General features: G+C 42.8%; 1 protein-coding gene across 1 annotated transcript in view; it reads right to left on the bottom strand.

Moving 5' to 3' along the window:
* LOC122401506 (RNA polymerase II elongation factor ELL) overlaps window positions 1-23,117 on the bottom strand; it is a 177,346-nt gene that overhangs the window by 111,877 nt on the left and 42,352 nt on the right. The window contains exon 2 of the mRNA XM_043403684.1: window positions 15,089-15,136. Within this exon, the coding sequence (XP_043259619.1) occupies window positions 15,089-15,136 (48 nt within the window). The remainder of the gene's footprint in view (window positions 1-15,088; window positions 15,137-23,117) is intronic.

The raw sequence follows: 23,117 nt of genomic DNA, 5'->3' as shown, positions 1-23,117 counted from the left end.
AGCTGTTTTACATCAGTGCGTCGGCAACGAACGACAACCATTAGCATTCTTTTCTAAGAAATTAGGATCTGCCGAAAAGAAGTATTCAGCTTACGACCGGGAACTACTTTCTATCTATTTAGCAATAAAACATTTCAAACATATGCTCGAAGGCAGACATTTCACGATTTTTACAGACCATAAACCCATAACTTTCGCTTTCAAACAGAAATTAGATAAATGCTCTCCTCGACAATTCCGATACCTAGATTACATTGCGCAATTCTCTACAGATATTCAACATATTTCCGGTAAAGACAACGTCGTTGCCGATGCACTGTCCAGAGTGGAAACGGTTAACCACTCGATTAATTTCGAAGAATTGGCAAAATCGCAAGCCCAGGATGAGGAGTTGCAGCGGTTGTTGAATAGCGAATCTAGCCTGCAATTACGCAAAGTCTCGTTGCCTGGCACGTCTTCCGAAATTTTTTGCGATATTTCGACTAAGAATGTAAGACCTTATGTCACCCCTCCTTTCCGACGTGCAGTTTTTAATATGTTACATGTATTATCACATCCAGGTATTAACGCGACGATCAAGCTCATAACGCAACGTTATGTTTGGCCGTCGATTAAAAGAGATGTTCGCACGTGGACACGTTGCTGTATACCGTGCCAAAGATCAAAAATTTCCCGTCATGTGACTGCACCATTGGCTACATTTGTTAAACCTTCTGCGCGATTCGAACACATTCATTTAGACATAGTAATTTTACCGGTGTCCGAAGGTTTCAGGTATTGTCTGACCTGTGTAGACAGATATACGCGGTGGCCGGAAGCCTTCCCCATGGTCGATCAGGAGGCCCAAACCGTAGCTCGAACCTTTTATGACGGTTGGGTAGCGCGGTTTGGTGCTCCCGTACGGATTACCACCGATCAGGGTAGGCAGTTCGAATCCAAATTATTTTTTGCGCTGAACAATTTAATTGGATCCACACGCCTTCGCACAACGGCGTATCACCCAGCGGCCAATGGGATGGTAGAGCGTTTTCACCGACAGATCAAGTCGGCTATAAGGTGCCACGGATCCGACAAGTGGACAGAAATACTTCCGACGGTTCTACTCGGTATTCGTTCCGCCTGGAAAGAAGACCTCGGCGCTACCTCAGCGGAATTAGTTTATGGCGAGCCATTAAGATTACCGGGAGAGTTCTTGTCTTCGCATTCAGCGGAAGGCACAGAAAATGCTTCCGATTTTACTAATAGACTACGCAACCATTTTTCTAAATTGAGTCCCTCTAATGCATCACGCCATTCCGTTAATCGTACATTCGTTTTCAAAGATCTTAGCAGTTCAACACATGTTTTCATCCGAACAGATTCAGCCAAAACTATTTTACAACCCGCTTATGAAGGTCCATACGCCGTAGTGCGCCGAGGCGAAAAAACATTTACAATAAACATTAGAGGTAAGGAAATAAATATATCAATTGAAAGGCTAAAGCCTGCTTATATGCTAGCAGAAAACAGACCGGATCCCGTGAGCATAGAAAATCAGCCGGTCACACAAACAAACGTACCTGACAATGCGCCGGTTATACAGCAACGTGTTACGCGTTCAGGTAGACGCGTACGTTTTCCCGATCGATTTCAAATTACGCGGTAGTACTTAAGGCTTGCGCATTATTATAATAAGTATCATATACCATTTATTTTTTTCCATCACTTTTATGTACTTTCATGTATTTTTAGGTATTACGTATTATATATTAAACTCCATGTAAATTCCTTTTTTTTTCAACTCTGTTCAAATACTGTAATGTAAATCTTAGTTAGGATAACGTATTTTATATAATAGAGTAAATGGTAGTGGTAATGTAGTCGGTCAATTTTTCGTAATTGTGCCAATTACTGGCAGGGGGGTAGTGTGGCGGCCAAGGCACCACATACGCCTTAGCCGTTCGAAGCCGCTACAATGTATGGTTGCACACGAGACGATGGTTGCACACGAGACGATGGTTGCACACGAGACGACCAGAGCCGCGTGAGCCGAAAAGCCGTTGTCGTCGTCTCTGACCGTCTTTTGTTTTTGAAGGCCTCTTGGTACGGTGGCGATGATCGTACCAGAGAGTCGAGCGTAACCCGCACCACGAGTCACGTCGTTGTACGACAGCAACAATAAAATTGTGCGGAACGGAACAGAGCGGAGTCATTATCTTCCCGATCCCACATGAAGATAAATCGTCGCGTGCTTTTTGCTTCTCTTTTTCCTGGGGACGAGTCACCGGAAAACAGCAGGTTTCGTGTAACGTTCATTGAATTCCCGACAAATTTGAATACGAAAAGGTCCGCCAAAAGGTCATTCCAATCGAACTTCGCGCGTTAGAAATATTGTCTGCTCAAGATTCGACCGTCTTCGTCTCGTAACACGGACAACCTATTATGGAGACGTCGTTTCTCAATTTATGCATATTTCTGTATCCACCGGCTTGTAGTTGCAAAACAGGTATCCGTAGTTTGCTTCCTTTCTATCGTCGCGAACCTGTTCCTTTTTCGATTCTAAATCAAAGGCGAAAGCAACAATTTGACACAGGCAGAGAAAGCAAATTGGCCGTGTAACGCGTCTAAGGAACCGTCGTTATTTGCGACAATAATTCAGTCCGTGATGTCACACTATCTTTAACAACCACGAAGCAGACTAGATACGGGCCATTGCTTTCCGCCGAACGTATTAACGACTGCCTATAAACGTTTCGCGTGCATAATATAAAGGAGCTATTAAAATACGATTTTCTCGAATCGTTTCGCGCGTCCGAGCACCCGACGATACTTCATTTTTCCGGAAGCGCGAACCGTCTCTTCAAGGCCGAAGTCGCGCGGCAGAAACTTCTTCATATCATTTATGCAACCTTCGTATAGCGTTTCTAAACAAAACCCACCATCGGGAATTAACAGTTAGGGCGAGCCCGTTTAATACGGCCTCCACAAATTACTTAATCGCGGCGCATCTTCGAGGCAGAACACGAGAAGCTCACGTATAACTGGTAATTCAGGATTGAGAAATGTCAGCCAAGGAATGTGCCTTTATAAATAGAATCCAGCAATTTAGAGTCAGTTTAGTACTGAAAATTCTGTCACAACTGTACCAAAACGCTTGCTTCAGCCATTAGCGGCGAACACCTCTTGCGACAGTGTTTTAATAATGAAACGATGAAACTCCTTGATACGAAGAAAAATATAAGAAAAAAGAACAAAGTGAAATGCAACGTGTTAATATTCTATTCGGTTTGAGCCTTTGTGCGTCGACGGTAAAAGAGATTACGTTAGTTTGTTAAATCGGTTTGTCCGCATAATGTAAACGTAATGTCGCGACATTATAGGGCACGTCACGGGCGCGAAACCGCGTGAATGAACGGCGAACGAAAAAGGGAGGGAAAATTAATGACGAGGAGCGCAACACCCGCATATCGCCTACATGCGCGCAAGGCCGCAACGATAAAGATACACCTATATAGCCATCTCCAGCATTCGCGGCTTGCGGTTCCTGTCGGTGGCAACGCGGTTCGTTATGGCACGTTTCCATGTGGCCATAAAACCAACTGGAACGATCCTGGGATAGGGCAGTTTTCAGCCTAAATCCTGTTATACAATGTCCTGCACCCTTTTCGAGCCCGAAAGTGTGTCGATAGGGGAATCGAACGCTATTTCAATGGATTCCCGGGGTCCCTCCGTTTCTCCCGTATCCGGTTATATGAGCAGATTATGCCTCTCGACCAACTAATTCTGTACAACTTTCGTTGTAAGATCAAAACCTCCCTTACCTTCCATGGTACGGTAATGATCCTCGAAATGAACGTGATTCGTAAGTTGAACGTTTCTAGCTCTTCGACAAGAGGTAATATCGGTGTGCATGAACATCTGATCGATGGAAGTTTTCAGAATTTTCCAAATATACAGGGTGTTCGGCCAGCCCTGGGAAAAAATTTTAATGGGTGATTTTAAAGGGCAAAATAAGACGAATATCAAGAATATCAATTTTTTGATCGAGGCTTCGCTAAAAGTTATTAAAAAATTTCAAATCATTCTGAAAAAATTATTTTTGGTTGCGGGGTCAATTACAATTATTTTTTGTGAATATATATATACCCCCGAAATCCTCATTTTCGAGAAAAAAAATTCATCACCGAAAATACAATGTCTGACCCTGCAATTCCGATTCTCCTGAACATTTCCTGCGTATGTTTAAAACATCATAACTTCTGAACAGATTGGGGAATTTCAATGTTTCAAAATACAAACTACGCGTATTTTAGCGAAGCATATGCAGACATTCTAACAATGTTGGAAAAGTTGTGCCTTGACTTCGTAAAATGAGAAAACCCCCATAAAAGTGGTACGATTTTCAAACGGCCATAACTTCTACAATAGTGAAGCTATCTCATTGAAATTTAGTTGTGAAGTAGAGCTTATGAGTACCTACAAAAAAGTATTAAGCAACATTCCCGTACAGTGGCAACCAAATTTATTAAACATCAAAATGACCTTCGAGCTCGGCCAATTTTATTCAAGATTACTTCGAACCACAATACTCGCAACAATTTACCCCATGCGTTTACCATTTCTCGCACGACGGAATCTCGAATCTCCACGGAACGTCGATCGTTCCGTACAACAAAGATTCATTTCTAGAATGCTCGGTAGTATACAAACGCTTACGCGACAATTCCCGTGCATTTCTACATCGTCTTTAATTTTCACATTCGCCGCATTCCAGCGTTAAGAATTTCTCGACACTTGCATAATAACTAAAACAGAACCCGAGATTCTGCAAGAGCATATTTCCACTTCGAATGTGACGTAACCCCGGCACGGCTTCTGCCAAAAAGTTTTGCTCCCGATTTTACTGGAGCCGGCTGCGAGCTCGAACTTTATCGGATTCGAATAGAGCGAAACGACTGTAAAGACTTCTCGATGGTTGCACATTACGCACGAACCTTCGCGATAAAGTTCGAATACTTTCGATCGCTCGTAACGTGTAATTTGTTAAATTGTTATTCTATTCTCTATCGTTCGAATACTTTCGTTGCTCGTTGCGCGCTTTCGATGGCTTTTGAAGGTTCGAGCACACCAATTTCTACGCTAGAAAACGAGGCAAAAAGTAAGTCACAAAAACGATTTACAGAGACGCGCGGTTCGGTCGAGTGCCCAGGAACTAGAAATCCTAAGGTCAAAGTCTAATTCGCCTAACGGTGGACGAAGCGAGAATATTTATGCTTCCCGCTAGCGAAATGGCGACCAAACCGGAGGCGGAGGACCGTGTCCACGGGTTCTCGCGGCGCGAATACGTCAATTATTTCGGGGCGATCCACTTCTCATTGTGGTGGTTAGGATTCGACTGTTAGGATGGCAAAGTGGGTCGCGCGTAAAAGTAACTGTTACGGAAGCGATGTTTCGCGCCGGTGGCGGTAGACTCGATGGAATATCGCCATAAGCGAAAAGAAACGCGTGTGCGTGCACGCGCTAGGAGGAAACGATCGCCGAGGAAAGACAATAAAACGCGAGAGATCGACTTCCGGTGGACGCCGGATACAGAGGCGATTCCCGGCTCGCGTTTTACCTTTTAATCGCCGCGAATCACGAGACTACGCGGCCCCGAGAACCGTTCCCACGCGAAACTCCATGCTCGAGCTTGTCGCGGAGGAGTCAATGAATTCCATACTAATTAACGCTCGTACAATCAAATCGATGGAATCGATCAGCGAACGAAAAGACAACGAACAAAGATTGTACACAATGTGTTAAAAATGAAACGACAAGTCTCTTTATCCTCTAGAGGCCCGGGGCAATTCATATATCGCATACAAGGACTTATCGACTCTCGTGGTATTAAAAAAAAATTGCGTCGATATCGCCAATAGCAATATACAGGATACCCTGGAAACTGGGACACGCTGTGGTTCTATATAAGCGGAGACATAATACGAAAACTACATAGAGGCAAAAGATAAATTTTCTTATCCTATGTATATAATATTACACGATGCGAATCTCGAGTATTTCCGATAGCCAATTTCGATCGCGACAAGGTTGACCATCACTGTAATAATATGTCGGTCTCAAATGTGTTAACACGTTGACTGTCCGCTGACCCACATGTGGGTTAGGTCGGTTTTGAGTCGAGAGTCCGCTGTATACAGAACAAATATTGCCCGTACGGACTACGAAGGACTTTTAAAAATCGTGAAACACACCTACGTTGCGAAGACAACTATAGCGATGAGAAAAGACAGTACAATATTCGTTACTATGAAAATCACCATCGAATTGCTCCACCCTTTCATCGTGTCACCGTCCGGTCCCGAGCTAGCGACACGATGAAAGGATCTACTGGAAAAAAGACACATAATTACGCAAGGAAATTTCTTCTGGAGCACGAGACTTTAATATGGGTTAGAAACGACCCAGAAAATTTGTGTTGGCGTATCTGTACATAGTTTTACTCGTGTTTCGTGAAACATTGACGTTGGCGTCGATCTCGCGAAGACCTTCTAACCATGAATTTGTGCCAAGTTACAGCAACCGGAAGCGTGCTGATATGTCGCATGCGTTAAGAGCTCGTAGCAGCAAGTACGTACCCATTACCCTAACTATCAGACGACGATCAATTTTACAGCATGATGGAGCACCATCCTCGACGGAGAAATTAGAGATTTCGAGGCGGCGTGTACCTTGGACTCGAAGACGTCGCTCGAATTGATAGAGTCTCGAGATCAATGGAAAATAGATAATAGCCACTGCGGGTGACGTTGATGGGGACGATTTCCTGGGTAGAAACGCGTTCCCGGCAGCGCCCCCGCGGAGCTCTCGGGAAACCCAAAGGCCGCGACGGCGTGTGTCCCGACGGAGCCAATAACGCTCCATTCCCGGATAAAATATACATACAAGCGGACAGCAAGAAACCGAGTGAAAGGCAACAATGTGAAGGCGAGCGTGCGCACGCGGTCTACGTATGCTAACAACTACATGCAAAAGGCAGTCGAGTATCGTTCCGAGTACTGCGCTTTACGCGGACCGATGGCGCCCGCGCGCGGAAAATTATACTTCGAGAAGGGACGTTGTCGACCGAGAGAGACGTGAACGTTCGCGAAGAACGAGGACGGGGATAAACTTTGACGAGAGAGAGGAGAGCGGCGACGAGAGAGAGCAGTTTCAACGAGAGAAAGACGAGGAGGGGGCGAACGGTCGACGACGAGTGCGTTCGAAGAATAAAAATTTAAAAAAACTCTGTTGGTCTCGAAGTACTGAGCGTTATTGTTGTACGTGAAATCGTTGGTCGCGCGTTGCGCATGCCCACCAGCGTGCACCGGACAGGTAGAATACGGCAGACCGAGGCAAGAGGTCGGTTCTCCCTGGACGCGTCAGCCGCGACAAGGACGTCCACTAAATCAGCGAATTATATCGGAATAATATGCTCTGAAGAGACGTTTTCCTTTATTCGGAATTCACTGTCGTTTAAAACAATCTGGATACTTGGTTGAAACGTTGTTCATCTGTTATGAGAAATCTAATAATCTTCCTGGGGGAGGTCGCCATTTTAGTTCCTCTGTGCCCTGAGCCAGAGTTGGGTTAGTAGATTATAATTAACAACGTAGACAAAATGCAATTGAAAAAAACGTAAACACAATTAGCAACAGTTTCGAGTTCCATTGAAAAAGCTAAAATTTGCCCTTCGAGGAGTCCGTGGAGAGATACGAGAGACCCTGGTACGGAGAATGCACTCTCTCATTTGCATGTTCTTCCGTGAAGTTTACTACTCGAAGGTAGCAAACAAGAAAGGAGCCGATACCTCGTTGATCCCTAATTTGTTATTTCTGCAGTTTCGAGGCACCGAGAACGCAAGAAGCGACCGACCCGCAAACATTTATTTAGTCGTTGAAAATAAAAGCTTACTTTTCCTTTTTTTCTTCGTTGCACGGTACCCGCGATAACGCGACGAAGTGAAATACCGTGTTCCGCGTGTAATCGTAAATCGACCACGGTCGGGCGAAATTCGTTCGGTTCGCTGAGTACGCGTTACTTTTTATTGCGCCTCGCGGAGGTACACGACGAACTTCGGAGTCGAGTTACTTTACTTTCCTGCATGTAATAATCGGCGTGCGCGCGTTCGCGTGAAAGTTTTGTGCGGTTAGTCGTTTACATCGTGTAAGACAGATAAAATATCGCTTTTAGAGGTTTCCCCGGTTTGGATCCAACACTTTCTACGCTCCCGAATTCCGACGCGTACAAACCGCGACGCGCACGCTTGCGCAACTTTCGACCCTGTGTAATTCCACGATCTCGACCGATGCACGAATTGTACCTTTACTCCGCGGTGATTCAACGATCCCTCTACAGTTTCTATCTCCAGAAAAATTCATTTTAATACAATTCAAAGAACTGCCCATAGAACTATCGTTTCCTAACATTGTTCGACCATGCAATTTCAGATTATCGTTCCTAATTTTATATATGTGTAAGAGGAACACGATAGAATATATGTAAATTAATCGTATTCCTCTTAAAACCCATTTTGAACTAGTTACGTAGTGCGCATGTCTGGGGAACAAAACGGCGGCGGAGTGATACGAGTAGAGAAAAGAAGGAAGAGCGACGTGCATTTACAAAATCGAATTGACTAGGATTATCTGAACATAGAGTCACTCTCTCTCACAAATTTACATGGAATAATAGCTTTAATGTCGTTTCTTGTGTTCACAGGTAAACCATGTAAATAATATAAACAAGTGTTGTAAATAGCTAATAAAATTTTAATCTTGTGTTCACAGCGAAACTCAGTTAGTTATTATTTCCTTAAAATAAATGAAAGATTGAAAGGATAAACTTATTATATATGGTTACCTGTGTAAATAAATAAACCTATGTATATGTGCGTGTTAAATGTAATCGAATTTGACTTGAAAAATCAATTTTAAAAAGGATAATTTTACACCCGATATTTTCTTATTTTCGTTGCAAAGTAAAATACAAACACGAGCTGCACAAAGTTCCCAAGGAGAGTTAAATACCGAATTCGCGAATAATTAACAACATGGCTGATTGAACTAACGAAGTAGGCGGCGACCACCTAACCCAAACCGAGCGAGAATTCCGAAACGAGCAACAAAATAGAGACCAAGAGGTCCCGATTGGGGGACGCGAGAAGATCGAGAAACAGGTTGTTGGGAATTCCACGAGGCTTCCCATATAACACCTTGCATCCAAAAACATAGACGCGTAACCTCGAGGTACCTTGCGTGACGCTATTATCAGACTTCCCGCCAAAACTCCCCGTCGAATTTCGAACGTACGTTTGAAACATATTTTGCAATAGGTTCTGCGAACACTCTGTACTCGTAGATCTAGAGTCGTACGATTTGTTAAACTCAAGGAAAGCGATTTGCACTCGCTCGACCTGCAACAACGTCAGAAGTATAAACAAACGGTTTGTGACGTGCGACACAGGTGGTGCAGGGTAGAGTGTAACGACCTATAAATAAGCAAAACTCACGGCTGGAAATGAAATACGAAGGTGTCAGGGCCGGCGGGATCCATTCCGGCGCGTGTTTGGTTACCCGCGTCGTCGACGGGACGAAAATCTTGCAGAACCGAGGCGCGAGAACGAGAGGAACGACGAAAAGAGGGGGAAAAAGATTAGAAGAGATGGGATTTCCGAAGACGAGGACCGTCGCCGAGAATAGCCGTGCGATAAACCACCGCGAAGAAAGGGGAATGGGCTTCTTCTTCGGCGAAAAGAAGAAACGAGCAGAGTCGGTCGGGGGTGGCTGCTGGATGCTGGAAAAAAGAAAGAAGAAACGCGGATCGGGTGTCCGTTTATCGCGGATCGAGAAAATATAGGAGGCTCCTGTTGGTTCACGCGTTGAACTTTTCAATTTTTTTTTTTTTTGGGTGGGAGGGGGATCATAATTAGTTGTCCTCAACTAAATATTTTTGGTTATAATAGAATTCTTTCCGAAAGTATCATTTTTATGAGATACAGAAATGCATGGCACTTGGGGGGATGTATTTGTACGTTGAAATAAATAAAAAAACGAAAGAAATTCAATATTCGAACAGTAACGTGTAAACGCTACGTTCGCGAACTATTTTTGGCGACCTGTGAATACCTGTTTCTAGCGACCCAAATTATCGAATGTTTGGAAGCTCGTGAAACCTTGGAAGATCGCTGGACGAGCAATTTCACCGAAAAGAAAAAAACGTAATCGACCCAGATCGCGCACAGCCGAATTCCCGTAGCGACAGGTAAAAGTCCTTCCGGTAAGTATATTTGATACAACTATTTTTAGCGACGCGTATTCAACGACTACTTTCTAGAACGTCGGCGTCTCTTTTCCAAGGATTCCGACACTGACTCAATCCGCTTCCAAGAAGGTGTCCTTAGAAAATAATTTTCCAACCGCCGTAGGCGAGGACGACCCTCCGGCTGCGCGTCTCGTACCGCGCGAAAAGGTCAACGTAGAAGCATCGATCTTCGGGGGATCTACCGGAGTGGAAGCCAGTCAAAGGTCAGGACGAAACGTTGGCGTATGATGCAGGTAAATGGAATCAGTGGCTCGAACCGCATCCTTGACGCACTCGAGATACCTCGCGAAAAATCTGACGCCATCCACAGGTCGCTCGAGCAAGGTCTGCTCGCTCCTGATAATCGCGAGCGTTCTTCTCATCTATCATAATTTCATAATAAAGTACACGCAATTCTTCCAGAACGTGAGTGTGGATACATAGGATTACAGATTACAAAAGACGCCTGTAAATTTTTCGAATCGTGGTTAAAACACGTCGAAGCATCGGGATTAAATCTACTCGTTTGCATACTAATTCTACAGTTTCGAGAATGCACGGACGCGATATGTAATTTTAGGTTGTAATTCCACGTTGTGAAATCAGAATGCGAATGAAACCCACCGAGGAGGCTGCTGTACGCCTTTTCAGTAACGTGAATCAGCGAGAGACAAAAGTGGAGGAGAGTGGGTGCAGTGTTTCGTGTATGAATACACTGGTTATGAATCGAGAAATTACACCTGTAGCTACCGTATGGAAATTTCGCGATCTACAAAGCGACATAAAAATAAGAAATCGTTAAGGCGCGCGTATGTTTTTATTTTAATTTTCTCTGCAACTGGTGATTCCGAATTAGTTTTCGCGAGTTTCGTCGAGCTTGGTCTCGATCGCCCGAAACGGAATAACGAGAAGGGACGCGACGATGGCAGAGCCACGGCGGGTCGATTACCTTCTTTCCGTCACCGAAAAAAGATTTCGGATCCGTGATAAACAGCGGAGGCGCCGGAAAGGACAGGGCGTCCAGGGGCGAGCAGCTTTTACGAACCGTTCCACCGAGACGTCGAGGCCACTTTTTCAGCTCTGCATAAATAAACGGGGTCTATTCAGGCGCTGTTACGGTGTCCACGTTTCTTTTTCGAAATAGTCGACCTTCTTAAAATACACCGGTGGGGCCCAGCGAAACGTCCATCGTGGCCAGCGGACGATAAAGCTCGAGATCAAAGCGCGATCGCGAGGCCAACGGAAACAAACGAATACACGACGTTTAAAGGGTTACGCCATCTTGCAACTCAACGTAGACGACGTTCTAGATAACAATTTTTAACAGGGATTGAGAAAAGGAACGATAATTTATCTGATATTATATAAATATAATACTTTTGTACCTACACTTAGTGTCCCTTATAAATTCCTGAAAACTTGGCAAAGTCTTTCCTTAATATTGAGAAATCAGATTGCGTTTGGCGATATCTATGAATTTTATGGAACAATTGGTCCGTTCCAGGCATTTCTGGCGCCGATAGTAAGTTTCGCGGTTCCGGTTTGCATTTCGATTTGATTTTACTGCATCCAATGACTACCGATCATCGAGACTCAGTATTTTGCAATTACGTTCGATCTGACTTGATTCGAGATGAGAATAGAAAAATGATTAATGGAACGTTTAATCTAAGAATTAATCTCAGATCAGATTTGTTGTCGATAATAATAATAATTAGTAGCAGAAAAGCGTCGAAGAAAAAATTCATTCGGATTTTTCCGTCTTGCAAAGATGGCGCAACTCTTTAGTAATCGCGACGATCGTCGACGGCCTAGCATCTTTTATCGCACAACGAGAATCAATATCCTGTAAGATCAAGGCCTTCGACGTGACAGTCTTGATGAATCGACGTGCACCTCTAATTAAGATTGCGATAGACTGCACATCGAGAGCCAGATAATGTTAGACGATAAGCCGGTATCGCGCAGTAGACGAGAAAACAAAGCGATGTTTAAAAAAAAGAAAAACGTCGATTCACGTTCGATCGGCGTGAAACTTCCGACGAAGGTGGACAAAATCCTCGTCTCGGATACGGATCTCGAGCAATGAATAAAACATAAACAACTTTTTACCAGCCACCGATCGAATACAAACCAGAAATCTAATTATAAAATGATACTACGATACGGGCGATCGATTGATCGTTGTACTTATCATTTATGGCGATACAATTTTACACAATTTCTTTATTTGCACCCTGACAAAATGCTCTTAATCCACAAAGGGTTAAACGGTTCACTCGTGCCAGGATCAAACATTTAAAAAAATCGGTAACTTCCAGATCGATTCAAGGAAGGATGCGTATGCCGGAACCAAAATGAAGGCATTGAAGTTCAGCCTCGTTATCCGATCTCCGGCGGTGCACAGCCTTCGAAAAATCGGCTGGCAACCTCTCCCGTTCGCGTGGATCGCCAAGGACCCACGGTGGCAGTGCGTTTCGCGGCGATTCGAGAAGGGATCGAACGTCGAACGAACGAATGGACGCTCGGACGAATCAACGAACGGCGAGCAACGGGAGAAAATGGTGTATAACCTTGCTCGAACGACCTCGATCGCCTTCACCGTAGTAGAAACCTTCGTTGCGCGGCGTCGTGCTTAGCGTCTACGGGCACGCGCGATATCGACTACAGGGATCCATCGATCCCGTCGCGAAATGATCTCTTTCGCGCCGTAATTCGAGACCCGTCGATAATGTGTCGCCTCCCGCTCGTCAATCCCGTTTCTTCCTCGCGAAAGATGGCTTCCATCCAAACGTCCACCCCTCCACGAGATACCACACCGCTCGAGAGGCGAAACTCTTGCATGGAACCTTTGATGTTCGTCCCCTGATTCGTTCTTTGTATCCACGCGCGTGTTTCCGGTGCTTTTTATAAAAAAAAAAGAGGTTACAGAAGCAGTGTAAACCACCAGAATATTACAAAGAGGAACTCTTTTCCAGTAGTTTGCTACCAAACGACTTAATTATTATTTTATTTTGAAATATAGGATGGCAATATTACGAAAAGTAATTTTTTTTTTCTGGTAGTTTGTTATCAAATGATATAAATGAAACGAGATCTTCCGCAGGGTCAAGACTTTGTTCCTAGATCGCTAGAAACTCCGTGGATCCTCTCCGCCAGGTGCACGCTCTGTTTCAGATTTTTCTAATGGTTTCGAGTCTACTCCATACTTTACGCGTAGTTTGGCGCGTGACCGATTGTTCTAAAACTCGCGGCAAATAGATCGCGAAGTTAATACGTTTACGCAAAAGAAGAATGACAATTTAATAGAAATTACGAAATCACGCAGAAACATCTACGCGCGCGAAACGCAGGAACATAAACAATTCCAGGAATATTATCCCGCTAACGTTCCAGTCATTCTTACAAAGAATGTTTATTTTTCCTCGGTAGCAACAAACCGCTCGTCATAGTTCTCGTAAACGTAGCCGTTCCCGTCGATTTGTTCGCGTAAACAGTTCCCGATCGAGAGAAAAAAACTTAACGAAAATCCCCTTTGAGATGTATCTCGTTCCAATTTCTAGAATCGCGCGCGTTGAAGCTCGCGAGGCGTTGCAACAGAGCAAAATGTCGTGCGTTCGCGAGCGCGGATCCACAGTTGCGTCACACTCGGAAGCGTAACGACGGTTTACACTTTCGAATTAGACGCGCAATCGGGAGCGTGCAACCGAGTTTTCGTAACGAATCGCCAAGGTGTCCTGGATCGCGATGGAGAAGCCAGCCGGAAAAGTTCCGAGAAAAGCGACACGCGGACGTCACGCGCGCTAAACGGCGGATTCCGCGGAAAACGCAAATCGCGAGAGCTCACGTGTCGCTCAGCTGGCGATACCGAGGCCGATTTTTTTCCAACCGTACACGCTCGCGTGCGTGATCGCGCGAACGCATCTTTTTCCAAGTCCTGCACAGATTCTCCGAAGGATTACGTGGAACCGCGCAGGAGCTCGCGATTTCCGCGAATTTTTCTGCTCGAGGCAGCGGAAAATCGCCGGTGTGCACTTTTATTATGCGTTGGGGGCAAACTCGGGCAAATGGATCGCCTGGTTTTATCGAGAAACCACCATGCAACGATACTTGGATACATTATCCGCATATGATTTTATTTAGCGGATAGGTTTTCTTGGATTCTTAGAATATTCTCGTTTCTTCGATTCTCTCAATTTGTTTCTTGTACGGTATACAATTACACAAATTGAATTATCAAAATAAACGAATAAAATGTAAATTTGTAAGCTTCTATCTTCAAACTTTGTAGGAAGAGAACCACAAAATTGCCTCCAAGTTGCTAGTCGTGTGTACCGAAAATGATTCTTGGAGTGCTAGGGATTAAGGATTGCGTATCAACAACGAACCGTATAAATTTTATTGTTCCCCCGATGAAACCAAATAATTTCCACGTTGTGTCGCTGCCATAATCCCGCGCGTCAACACGAGCGAAAGAAAAGAAACTTCTCAAACGTAGGCAAATCGTCGTGCAAACGATTAAGATAACTTTCTTCAAATGCATTAAGAACAACGAGGTCCCCGGTGTCCTCGTGGGACCGGAAACAGCATATTCCATTATCGGAAAGAAAAACTATCCGGTCTCAATTTACTTTGTCGATTACGAATGTATCGTCCAACCGTTACAATCTCTGGCACACACGAACGATTCGACAGAAGTCGAAAGCCTGTACGTGTCGTCGTAGCGTCACAAAGCGAATATTTAAATAATAGAAAGCGACATTTCACTTACCCCTTCGTTTCCTAGGAACTGTATAGTAGGGTTCTGGCTGGTCTTGTTCTGAAACAGAAAAACAAGGTCCAAATTGATTTTACTAAATTCGTCGGAAATGCTGGTTGATATGAAGAGAATTGAACGTATTAAAAGAATTTATTACGCGGTAACTCGAGTTATTAGATAAGTATTTCTATCTAGCTTCCACTCAAAGATATCAGACGTTAATTAAGGATGGGTATCTTTTTAGTATTATCATTTTTCTTTGTAGTATGTTTAATAAAATTGAGATTTGGAAGAAAGCTTTCACCGTAATATTTGTACTTTATTTTCATGCAGTATAGTTGCCAATAGACTTTTGACAAGACTCGTAATAACGAATAGAATATAAGGAAAGGGGTATAAGTACGACAGGCTATGTTATTCGCACATTAGCAAAGAGAAGAATGTAATTAATTGGAGTCAAGAAACCCATACTTACTTTCGTAAGCAACAGAGTAAAATGATGTGTTTCTCTTAAAATGTCTAGATGGCTCGTGAAAGTTAATAAGACTTAATAGCGAACATCTGATCCGACCATTAGAAAGAAAGGTTAATCCAATTACTGTCCTGTGATTAATCAGTGTCGTCAAATCCATTATTTATGAGTAAGTTCTCTCTAAAATTTAATCTTCGCAATAGCAAAATTTGCACTGCATACTGGTAAATTGTTCTCGTTTTTGAGCTCCTCTCGAATGCTTTGCAAAATGAAGTCTTACAATATTTCTTCAAAAATTTGTACAAACCTTAACAAAATATAAATAGAATAGTAGCAGAGAAAGCAAAGCGAGTAATTGCTTTTGCAAGTCTCGAAGTAAAAAATCGAATGATTAACGATTGTAGTTTGTGTGTTTTTTTTTTGGTATCGTTTTAAACACGACGTTTACCTCGAGTGTGGAAATTTCCTTTTCTTTCGGGGGGAGTGGTTCTGAAATAATTGGAAAATAATTCTAGTGTCTCGAGGAGGCTCGCGTAAACGATACCAAGTTAACGAGAAGAAAACGCCAGGCACATGGTCGAGCACGATCACGCGTATTTGCATAACACGCGTTCGCACTCTCTGGCAGAAAATTCAGGTCTCATTCAACCGGGAGAAAAGGAAACGCTCTCGTGCTTTCCAGGCGCGTGCGCGCGTGCTTGCACCAGCATCCTCGTTACGTGCCCTATCGTCGACACGTGTACATAATTCGATGACAACGTGTGATATAACGGAAATTGCGCCGCCCTCAGCACCACAAATTTCCCAAAATTCTTCGTTACTGCGCGACAGAAAAGAAAAGAAAAAATAAAAACAGAATGGGCCGAAAGTTGAATCGGCGAATGAGTTTTGTTGTCTCAACCTCTAAGTAATTCTTATCTTACACGAAGTATTTCTTATAATTTTGTATATCAAGTGTTCAGCCATCCCTGGGAAAAATTTTAATGGGATATTCTAAAGGCCAAAATAAGACGAAAATCAAGAATACCAATTTGTTGATGGAGGCTTTGTTAAAAAGTTATTAACGTTTAAAGTTCCGCCCGAAACGAATTTTTTTCTCGAAAATGCGCAAGATTTCGGGGGTATGTCTTTTCACCAAAAGTGATTGTAATTAACCCCCGCAACCGAAAATAATTTTTTCAGAACGATTTGAAATTTTTTTTTCCGTCGAAAAATTTCACACCTCGAATTTTTTTCTAGAAAGGTGGTAGGATTTCGGGAGTATGTCTATTCACCAAAAATGATTGTAATTGACCCCCGCAACCGAAAATAATTTTTCCAGAACGGTTTAAAATTGTTGAATTTAATTGTTAATAACTTTTTAACGAAGCCTCCATCAACAAATTGATATTCTTGATTTTTGTCTTATTTTGGCCTCGAGAATCCTTCATTAAAATTTTTCTCAGGCGTGGCCGAACACCCTGCATAGCGAGACAATAGTAGTATGTATATAACACGACTCTGGTCGTGAAACTTTTTAGTTCGAATACCTGCGAATCGTAAAAATAAATGACAGTGGGATCTTGTAACGTGAAACGTTTCCTGTGTTACATTGTGCATGTACGACGATTTTGCACCGCGATCGTTTGGAAAGGGAAAGTCCTCGGTAAAAGCTTCGTGTTGCCTTCCGTAAGACGTCCGTAAAACCGGGATGTGCTCCGATTGGTAATATCCTTGATAATCGATCGTATTCGATAATGATGCACGGAACATGCACCGTTTACGAGGAATGCAGTTGAAACAACATTGTTTTAAAATTTAACCTCGACGGGACACGTTTCGAATAATAACGAATATCGCCCGACGGACGATCTTCAAGTTTAATGGAACCATTTCTTTTTGAAAAAAAATGTTCGATTAAAGTTTTGTACAAAGTCTACGGATCTGGAAGAAAAGTATTGGAAATCGGTGGTGGAATGAAAAACAATTTGGGCGATATCAACTTTTAACTAAGCTTTATTAGAAATACTTGGAAGGCACGTCTGTACGGTTTGAAAGAAACATACAGAATGAAAAGGCCAATGACGAAAAATTCGTCCCGTACCCTCGGACCCAATCGGTCCTAGACTTTGTCTAAACAAGCCAAGGAAGGGACACAGCTGCACCCTCTTGACTTGTATCTCGAAACGCGAAACGCAACATACGGGTCGATGGTTTTTGTCGCGGAAAGAAAACTTTCTCTTTTAGAACAGAAAAGCCAACAAAAAGAACACCCGATTTGGACCAGTCTGGCAGGTCAGAGGAAATAATGATTTGATGTTTTCGACGAGACTTCGGATCGTTTAACGTTTCGATAAGAGTACAGAGGCGCAAGACACGTAATTCCGTGTTAAGGATGCGTGGAACATTGCATCCGCCGTTGCTGCACGAGCGGACCTCTCACATTCTCGATTGCTGTCCTTCAAAACTAATACCGACGCGACGCTATTAAATCTCACGTCTGAAGCGACGCTTCTCCGTCGCGCGCGTCAAAATACACACGCGAGCATTGATGTACGTACTCTTCGTGTTTCGGTCGCTGTCGCGATATAACAAGATTTAAAAGCACCGAACGCGACGCGGCGAAAGACAGAGAACGAAAGAGAACGAGCAAATAAATTAATGACGGAAAAGACGACCCATGGTCGGGGCCGTTAAATGCTTCGAACGTGAAACATTAACGTTTCGCAGACCGCTCGAATTCTGCCCCGTCGAATGCATCTTAACCTGTGGTCTCCCAAGTCCGATGTACTGGACGACGAAGTAAAATTTTCGCCCGAAGCAGTGACTCTCAACGAACGTTCACGTTCGATCACGAGACAAAGCAATAATTCGTATCTTCGTTTCTATTTAATATTTATAGAATTTGGGCCCCTAGACGAACTTGGAATGATTTTCCGAAAAGGGTGATTATATTCCAATAATACGAATCACGAGGCGGCAGTTGGCGGAAAGAAAACTCTACTGATTACATAGATTTAATGTAGTTCGTTTCCTCGTTGAACTCGTTCATTTCGCCGTCGATATCCGGCTTATTACGCCGATTAAGTTCGTGATTACGAACTCCATTATATCGGATTATTTCCACTATATCGGGGTAAATAAATTCAAACAACGACAGCGTTATTAGTACTTTCATTCGATAATTCGTTTAATAATAGCTTTAATCGTGCACTATTTATTTGTTCGCGAACTCGTAGAGGCGGAAGCGCACCATCGTCGACTGGATTGTTCAACTTTTTGTCCGTTTAATTACGCGCCGCGTTCGTTACGTTTATTCGTTGCCCGATAATGTACCGGTCAGGCAAACGGTGATTCACCGACTCGCGAGTTAGAAAACATGTCATTTTTAGGAGTTGCGAGTCTTGCAAAGCAACTATTCCGAGCAGGTGTGCAACGTAGTAGATTAACATTTTCAGGTTATGCTTAAAATTCACGGCTGTACTTGGCCTTTGCGCAAGCACGTAATTACTCGGGCATGAAATCTACGCCTTTTACCAAATTATGCAACGGCGACGTTAAAAACGAAATTGTTTCGAACCGTTAGCGGGGCAACAAAAACATTCTGTAATCCCAACTTGGGAAATTTTTCAACTACCTACTCGATAGTTGATTGGAGTTCATATTTATATTAAAAGAACATTTTGTATATTTTATTTGGTCTCTGCAAAGGCTAACGAGATCTTGGTTTGAAAAATGTGCCGGTATCGTTTTTAACGAATTAATTTTATACAAATTATCAAAGAATCGTGGTACGAAAATTATTCGAGCTTTCCCTACGCAGCAATTTTTATGAAATAACCCGACCTTCCAACCCCTTTACGGTGAATTGAATAATCTTCGTGTCGTAAAAGCTGGCTTTGCCTTGTCCGTCTCCTAAAAACGTTTTTTCAATGGGAAACGAAACGTTTACAACGCGCCTCGAGCGGCCACGCCTCTGCAATAATTTCTTTTCACCGAAACCTAAAACAAAAGTTCCATTAACGCGAAGTAGCGGGCGAAACTTCGTTCTTGCCACCCGTTGAGCGATTCAGCTCGTTGCTTTCATCCGGTTACCCCGACGGGGAATAAAAGACGAAGGGGGTAGAAGATATACAACACCCGTCCGCAGACTAAATTCGTTTTGCCGGACGTGTTTTGCGTGTGAATAGACGCAACAATGACGCGAATTTTACTGCAGATAGATAAATACATATTTATCGACTTGAAACAGAGTCGGGCGAAATTATAATCTGATTACATTTGCCACGATACGTGCAATCGCTTTGCACGATAATTGGAGAGTTATTGCACCCTTTTAATAGGCAATTAGTCGGGGAAAAGAACGTGGTTACGTGTAATCGTATCGTGACAAAATTGTAAATTCAAAATGGTGGATTCTATACAGAGTGTTCGGCCACCCCTGGGAAAAATTTTAATGGGAGATTCTGGAGGCCAAAATAAGACGAAAATCAAGTATACCAATTTGTTGATGGAGGCTTCGTTAAAAAGTTATTAACGTTTAAAGTTCCACATGTACTGAATTTTTTTCTCGAAAATGCTCAGGATTTCGGGGTTATGTCTAATCACCAAAAATTATTGTAATTGACCCCCCGAACCGAAAATAATTTTTCCAGAACGATTTGAAATTTTTTTTTCGTCGTAAAATTTCACACCTTCTCGAATTTCTTTCTAGAAAATGGATAGGATTTTGGCGGTATGTTTATTCACCAAAAATAATTGTAATTGACTCCCGCAACCGAAAGTAATTTTTCAAGAACGATTTGAAATTTTTTTTTTTCGTCGAAAAATTTAGGCACCTAATTAGATTTTCGGTAAGGAATTTTTTTCTCCAAAGTGCCTAGGATTTCGGGGGTATGGGTAATGACCAAAAATGATTGTAATTGACCCCCGCAACCGAAAATAATTTTTCCAGAACGATTTGAAATTTTTGAATTTAATTGTTAATAACTTTTTAACGAAGCCTCAGTCAAGAAAGTGATATTCTTGATTTTCGTCTTATTTTAGCCTCTAGAATCTCTCATTAAAATTTTTCCCAGGGGTGGCCGAACACCCTGTATAGTCCAATTTTGATCAAACTTGGTAGTTAGGGATTTTCGAGGTTACTAATTAAGACTGCGACCATTCAAAGATTCTAAACGAAAATATGTGGAAAACGATGCATGAACGGCAAATTAATAAGTACCAGTCTTTATATTTATGCAACTAGATTTGTCATAAGTTGTACGATTTCAATGTATAGTACAAAACGTTTCCTTAACATCTTGGTTAGAGTATAGGAATTAATTAACTCGGCGATTCATGATGAAATTATACAGCTGTTTAATACATTTAAAATAAATTATAGGTCGCAAGCAACTTTGCGCTTTCCTAAAGAAATTAAACTAATGTAATTGCAAATAGGATCGTTATAGTAATTAGTAACTGCTATGGGTTGTCTCGTTTTGAAAGAAATATAACGTAGAAACCTATTTTATACTTTTTCTAAGAGGATGTGATATTAATTGTAATTAGGATTTTACAGTCAGGTCTAAGACAAGTGGACCGTATCGTTTCTTAAAAAGTAGCAGAATTACGGAAGCGCGTGGAACCATATTGAAAAAAATATAATCACGCATCGATAGCGACGAGTAAACGAAAAATTTAAGATACAAAACTGTAAATATGTTAAATCGTAAAAAATAATATCGTCCGACTCGACACAAGTTTTTCAACGTATCTGTTTCATGCTTTAAAGAAAAGTGTGTTAAGTTTAATAACACGTATTCTTTATAAATGTTTCATGTTCGAAAGTTTAAAAACATAATGACTGAATAATACGTTTTTCTAACGATCAAATACAACACTATGTATTCGATAACTGTAAACTGTTTTCGTCGAAAGTGTCTCCCGATATTCGTATCACAGAAAGTGTTTAAAATCATCGTTATACTATAAGAATTTACCATGTACCCAACGTTTTATTCGACGAACATAATCGTTGAATAAAAGAATACAGGAATAATTATTCGCGGATCGTCGATGGTAACTTGTGCCTTGAACGATTCACGATCGCCGAGGAAATGGAAGGGAAATTACGTGAGTAGGAAACGAGACGTCGATCGGAAGCAGCTTGAACGAATAATTCGTCTTCCAGCCAGTGGAGACGGACGCTGCACGATGGTTCTACAACCTGTTGAACTTAGTTTTTAAAAGCACTCGGGGACTCGATCCTTGGTCCCTTGATAAATTATTCCCCGACGCCGGAGAGACGCGGTACGCGCGCATAATTTAACACGGGATCAACGTCGATCCGATCGACGACACTTTATAACTTCCTTCCCGATAATGCAGACAATTGAAACGGAAGTGAAAATAGTAATACTATTGCTTGGCGTAGCACGAAGGTACCAAAAACACTCCACCTTTTTATTGTAACCGTCAACCCCTTCCCTCGGGATTTATTGTCAAACGAACGTAATCATTTAATTTGAATGCACGTTTCGTATAAATGAATCTAATTGATTTCTGTTTTAACGTAACTTGAATTTGACATACGAATCATTCGAGGGACTAAGGGGGCTAGTAGAGTAATGATTCGTAAAATGAACATCGCTTCGTTGGGAGGGGTAGAAACGTTCATTTTACGAATCAACACCGTGTCTGGAAAATTCTGGAAAGTTCCATCGCTCGAGTCGACGGGGTCCGATTGATTCTTTGCAGTACGCCGGAGGGGAAAGCAAAGTAAATTTATGGGTTGGCCGTTCGCGAGGTGCCGCGAACGCGAAATCGTAAAAGAAACCCGGTTCGGTGTCGGCGCGTCAACGTTTGATGTGTCCGGTTATATAAACGAACAGCCGCGTTCATGCATTTTGCATCGCATCCCGAGGCTCGCTCGTAACACAACGGCCGACCACGAAATTCTAATCGGACACCGTTCGAGTGCTGGCTTGAAAACGCGCGAACGTAACCAGATGCAACGCGGCATTTTGCAACGATCGCGACCATTGCTTTTTGCCGTACGGAGACGGGTGGCGGCGGGGCAACGAAATAGAACAATGAAGAAAACACGAGCCGCAGCGAACGCTTCGCGACGCGCGTAACGGATTTACCGTTTCCAACGTCGGTGTCTAATTCTTGGAAAAGGAATGCGGAATTTATAATGTCACCGCGTGACTGCCGTGACAAGACACCGCCGCGGTAATTGAGTAATTAAACGTACGATCGCGCGTGGCGGGTCGGGACGAAGGAACAGAAAACGGGGGAGATCCGTCTTACAGCGTGCTTGGAACGTCGGACCATTTTATACAGTAGCAAGTAAGTCAGAAAATGGACTTTTTTAGTACTTCAACAAAGAGCAAATCAGTACCAACTATCCAAAAGAACCACGATCGTATTAACTTTGGACCAAACAAAAGGGTGGATCCAAAGTCTAGTTAATCGGACCAAACGGTCCCCCACGCGTTTCAATTAACCGGAATCGACATTGTACCCACGTCTAATATCGAGCAACACAGAATTTTTCCTGAATGAAGATACGTTTCCTCGATATCTGGGTTACCAATAATCAAC

Source organism: Colletes gigas, unplaced genomic scaffold, assembly GCF_013123115.1.
Source record: "Colletes gigas isolate AHSC1104 unplaced genomic scaffold, ASM1312311v1 Colletes_gigas_Sc00025, whole genome shotgun sequence".
In the NCBI taxonomy this organism is placed as follows: domain Eukaryota; kingdom Metazoa; phylum Arthropoda; class Insecta; order Hymenoptera; family Colletidae; genus Colletes; species Colletes gigas.
The sequence above is the reverse complement of the archived record's forward strand: the minus strand, read 5'-3'. Positions and strand labels throughout refer to the sequence as shown.